The sequence below is a fragment of the Diadema antillarum genome, unplaced genomic scaffold (genome assembly GCF_040938485.1).
Source record: "Diadema antillarum isolate AM-2024a unplaced genomic scaffold, OU_Dant_1.0 seq00000244_RagTag, whole genome shotgun sequence".
NCBI lineage: Eukaryota > Metazoa > Echinodermata > Echinoidea > Diadematoida > Diadematidae > Diadema > Diadema antillarum.
In genome coordinates, this window is record NW_027271288.1 from 140,838 (window position 1) to 146,837 (window position 6,000).

Sequence of the window (6,000 nt, forward strand, 5' to 3'; positions counted from 1 at the left end):
CGCAAGTCCTGGAAATCCCACGCAACTTTGCGTTTAAACGCAAGTCTGTTGCTGAAAGGACTTGCGTTTAAACGCAAAGTTGCGTTTAAACGCAAGTCCCTTGCGATCAAACGCAACTTTGCGTTTGATGTAGATCAAATGCAAGCAATCAGTCACAGCACAATCAAAATGGCTGCCTATGTGGTAGAACTTGAGGAGGAGGAGGAGGCACTCCATCAAGCTCCTCGGCCTCATCGTACTTTCAAACAAAGGTTCTCTGCCTTGGACTCCCTCACTGACGAGGAACTCAGAAAGAAATATCGTTTCAGTAGGGATGGTATCATGCACATTGTCAACATGCTGGACAACCATCTACAGCGCGCTACAGCAAGGAGCCATGCCATCCCTACTGAACTTCAAGTTCTAATTGCCCTGAATTTCATGGCTACCGGCTCATTATTTGACTCTGTTGCGAGTATTCACGGTGTACACCGCAGCACAGTCTCCCGGTGCGTGCATGCTGTTGCCGAGGCCTTGTGCCAGCAGAAGAACAACGTTAGTACATTTATTTGCCTTTGTAAAATTTATTTTGTATTCTAGAACTAGATACCGACTTTCAATAAAGTCGCTATTGATATCACCACATTCATTTTAGCAATGTTCTGAACTAAACTTTATTATGAAGGCCACCGTGGCAGTCGCCACCATGAACAACCATGGCTGGGACTAAGAGTACCTGTACGAATGTTTACCGTAGTTACTACACAGTATAATAGTCATTACGCTGCAGCTGACACTCAGCTTGCTTGCCTTGCCTTGCCTTGACTACATTTTTCCCACGTTGTTTGAAGCGAACATTCAATTGTAACTCAGCAGTCCTAGCCTTGTCTAATGTCCAGTAGTGAACTAGTACACTTGCAGAATTTCCAGATAGTCAGTTTAGCTCAGTTCAGGAAGATGTAGAACACTAACTCAGTTTGATTATGATAATTTGTCAGCCTTCAAATCGAGCCTTTCTGAACTTCTGCTACAGTTCAGTGGTGGTGTACGCATCGAACAGTATCCGATCTCCTGTGATCATCGAATCGTCGTCTACGTTTACGTGGCCTGAGAGGGCAGCAATTAATCCAGCAACTTTTTATTATTATTATTATTATTACTGTATTTAGAATTTAAAAAAAAAGTTTTTTTCCCTGCAAACACTGTTTAGGGCAAAATGTTTGAATGTCATTATTAGCATCATATTCACACACTCATACACATCAGAATACAAGTGTAAACTTAAAGCACGCAGCTATACTTTTTTAATGTACAGTTAAAGCACACTTTTTAAAGTGCAATATGACATCTTTTAAATGAAATATTTCAAAATCCTTAATAACTTTTTTAAATGAAAAATCTGCCTCCAATAACTTGCTAGAGACATCAATGTCTCTTAATAACTTTCATAATATGACCACAATCATTTACCTTATTACCCATTCTACAATGTATGTGAAATACCTCTAGACAATTGAAAACAATACCCTGTAATCTGTATTAATTATGAAGAGTTTGTTTGCAAAAACCGATAAGTCCATATTAGCCAAATTGAGATATTTACGATTAAAGGTCAAGAAAAATAAAGAGAATAATAAGGAAATGTTCGCTTCTTTTGACCATAAGTTCAAAAATGTACCTGTATGTGTAGTGACCAATATATCATTTAAAAAGGTATTATTTTGTACTTTATGACAGAGACAGTACTTCAAAATCTTCAAAAATGGACCTATTGGTTTTTGCGAACAAATTCGTCATATGTTCTACATGTATATATGTATGTATGTATATACACACATATATACATATAGAACACATAAGTCTACACACCAAACTGTAGCACCCGCCCCCATAAAGAAGAAATTAACAAAGCACCACACAAATACTTAACAGCACAACAAAACAAAAAACATTTCCACTCTCATACATTGATGTACAAGTCAATAACATGTGTCAAATGTGTACGCACTCCATTGAAAGCGTTACTACTTATAAGATGTGCAAAGTTAAAGCAGTGAATCATGATACACACACATATACTGAATGCACCACATACATCCCACACAAAGAAATGAAAAAATTCATTGCATGTACATACATAGAGAGAGATATAGATATAGATATAGATCTGTAAATATGTAACCACACAATTACACATAGTATACTGTACAAGAGAAAATGAAATAATATGAAGTTATTAGGTGTCAATGATGTGAAGAAATAATTTATTCAACATCATAATAACTTTTCATTTAACTTATCATTGTAATGAAAAAGTACATGAATATACACGGTATAGAAAAAAACTGACAACAATAATACAAACGTCACGTACGTAGATGTAAGTACCACATACTGTGAGTATTGTATTCTAGACCTTTTGCGATGTTATTTAAAATGTTCAATTACATGTAGAACAATTTGTCTTGTCAACAAATTTCAGGTCATCAAATTCCCCCATGCCCCAGAAGTTGTGGCCTCAACTGTGGAGCAGTTTCACAACATTGCGGGATTCCCAAGAGTCGTAAGCGTGATAGACTGCACGCATGTCAGTCTCCACGGATGCCACCTCGGGGAAGACGAATATGTTTACATAAATCGTAAGGGAAGGTGTACAGTAAATGTTCAGCTGGCATGCGATGCCAAGTTCAGGATAACCAACTGTGTTGCGCGATGGCCAGGCAGCACACATGATAGCCGCATATTTCAGGTAAGTTCTCTCGATAATGATAATACAATTTGAAAATGCACCATTTTTTTTTGCTTTAAATCTCACAAACTTGACCATATGTATCGAAAGAGTTGATACAGTTTCATGACAAATTACAATTTAAATGAGTTTGACACTAGCTGTTATGAAATAGCACCTTTCAGAATTTACATTGCTTTAAAAGTCTTGATGATGTTAAAACAAGAAATAGTACTGCAGCACAAGGCCATCAATGTATATTTCCTTAGGCAATGAGTCAATGATACTATGAAACAAAATAAGAAACTAAATGCAATAAAATTTGAAAAGTCAATGTGAGAAAATTGATATTACCTTCACTCAAAAAAAAAGAGAAAAACATGTCATAATTGAAGTCACACTTATATATAAAAATATAAATAATTGTTGGTTGACTGAATACAAAAAACCAAAAGCATTACTTTATATTCTTACAAGTTTGTATTGTATCACAAACTGTTATCACAGAACAGCAGACTCTTCCAGAAGTTTGAAAGTGGCCAACTTCAAGGCATACTGCTCGGAGATTCTGGGTATCCCTTGCTTCCATACCTCATGACCCCAATACTGAATCCTCAAACGAGAGCAGAACATGCATACAACCAGTAAGTAACCAAGTATGTCAAATTCTACAGTAAATATTATGGTACATGTTTTCAAAACATAACATGACATAGTGTTCATTGAATAACATCTTCCTTTTTTTTTAGAAAATGGTGAACACTGCAGTTATTTCACAGATATCTTATCTTTGTGTATTGCATTGCTATCATTTACTTTGTATTTCTTTTACATCAACAAATGTATTCAATCTTTTCTTCTCTGAATGATTACACACTGTGGTACTACACCCTCAGACCAAACTAAAAATGAAGAAGGCTTACCGGTATATACAACCTTCACTGTACTGTAACTCTATCTAGGAAAAAAAAAAAGATCTGTTCATTACAACACTAATATATATTGGTAGATATCTGTTTACAGTTGAATACAGTTACTCCAAAATTATTTATTTTGGCAAAATTCTGATAGACAGCTTCTTTCAAGCAATTCTGTGGCATTTGACACAATTACCTCTTATAACAGTGTTGTATAATACATCATTGTACAGGAGGTTATGCATATAAATGTAATGTACCCTTTCACTGTGAAAATGCCTCACTTTATATTTTGATGTCTGGGCAAAAAATGTCTTCATTTTCAATTTGTAGGAGGGTAAGACAACATTAATGTTGACATTTTTTCTTTGTTTTTTTCTAATTTCATCTACAAATCTACAGTGCACATGTTCACACCAGGTCCATCATTGAGCAACTCAACGGCCAGATCAAAAACAAATTTCGTTGTTTAATCGGCCATGGACTGCAAATTTCCCCCCAGCGAGCCTGCAATATCATCACAGCAGCGTGTGTCCTGTTTAACATCTCAAAGGATCTGGGTGGACACGACATGGATGACGACTTCGCACCTGCCAACGAAGATGCTGCAATGGAGTTCGTCAACAGAAATGTGGACCCAGCAGCCGCAGCTGTGCGAGCAGAGATAGTCCGTGCATTTGATGCCTAGGTTTCTTTGGACCATAAGTACAGCATACATGTGCTTTTATGCCTCAGCCATGAAGTGTTACTTTTGGGGTTCGGGGGTTATCCGTATGTCAAGTTGTTCCAAAATCTATCTTGTGAAGAGTGTCAATTAGAAAAAAAAATAGTGAACAGAGCTGTGCCTATCAACTCCTGGTTGCACATGCTCAATAAGATTAAAGGTTAAAGTCAAATTCTTAAAAACATCACAATAACTCCTATATACATGCATTGCCTGAAAGTACTTCATTGCAACATATAGCGTACATACATGTACATGCATTTTCAGATAAATTCGCTGGGGAAAGTTTTGGGCCAAGATTTCAAAGGGCAATGGTCAAAGGGCCAGCTGAATTGCTAAAATGTCCACACTAGCAGCTATGCTCTCTTAATAACAAAATGAATAAGTAAAATCCATTGATCTTCAGTCCATTTCAGCTCGTTGGAACCATACCTCAGAATTTTTATTGGATAACTTCACCACCTCGAAAAAAATGGATTGAAATTAAACTTGTCAAATTGGACCAGTTATCTCTATGGGAGTGAATTTTTTCTTGAAATGAAAGTTGACACGACTGTCTTCTGAGAGTACTAGCTCACTATCCTTCGATGAATATGTACATGTATTAGCCGAGACCTGGGGCTATCCATTTTTCATCATATGTTGGGATCACATCAAAAAACTTATCTGAAAATGAATCTTTGCTTCGATGTATGGAGATATTTCTTCTTTCTGTGATTTTCTTAGCAATAGCAAATGAAGAAAATTCAATATCACCCCACTATTTTGCACTTGCTTAGTACATGTCATGTACATCACTTCATTAAATAATTACTTCATCTGACACCATCTTGGGTAGGTAAATTTGGGTCATTGGTCATAAATGTTTAATACTGTGTATTCATGAATACATGTTGTATCTTTCCCATATTTTACAGACTTAAAGAGCATGATACAACAATCATTTCACAAAATAACAACTTCTTGCTTAGACCCAATCTTGTCCGTGCAAAGGAGGTTGAAGGTCAAATATACTTCATTCAGTAGCTTTGTGATTGTATGTGGTATCACCCCCGTACTTTGCACACATGGACCACGATACATTGATAAAATAACTCTTTGGTCATCTGCCATCATGGCTGTAATAACAAGTTCAAAAATTCTTTCTTCTGTATCTTGGTTATTATACAGTCCCTTACGGGGGCCAGATTGTGCACATACGTAGACCAAGTTATCATGATCATTTCATAGAATGTCGACTTTTTTAATCAGACGACATGTTGGCTGGAGCAAAGGAAGAGTCAAGACTAGAATTTGTACTGTACCTTTGTATACATGTCATATTACTCCCATATTGTGCACACATTTAGCCGAAGCCATATGGAAGGTTTCATGAAATAACAACTTTCTAATTAGGAGCCATCTTGTCTATGTACATGTTAGGGACAAGGATCGAAAGCATCTTTTTCTTTATCGTAGCAGATACATAGCATATTGCCCCCATATTTTCCATAGACATGGCTGCGGAAATGAGGCATGAAGGTCAAAAGTTCTTTATATTGTATCTCGGTTAGAATAGGCCTTACAGAAGGGAGATTGTACACATATATCAAACAATGTTACCTGAATCATTTCATGAAATAATGACTTTATCCTCAGAAGCCATCGTGTCT

General features: G+C 36.5%; 1 protein-coding gene across 1 annotated transcript; it reads left to right on the top strand.

The window, feature by feature from the left end:
- The first annotated feature begins 168 nt into the window (after positions 1-168).
- LOC139729500 (putative nuclease HARBI1) lies at positions 169-4,801 on the top strand. Its single transcript, XM_071640426.1, has 4 exons — positions 169-534; positions 2,318-2,728; positions 3,215-3,351; positions 4,027-4,801. Exons 1-4 carry the CDS (start codon positions 169-171, stop codon positions 4,310-4,312), a joined length of 1,200 nt encoding a protein of 399 aa, XP_071496527.1. The 3' UTR covers positions 4,313-4,801.
- Positions 4,802-6,000: the final 1,199 nt, after the last annotated feature.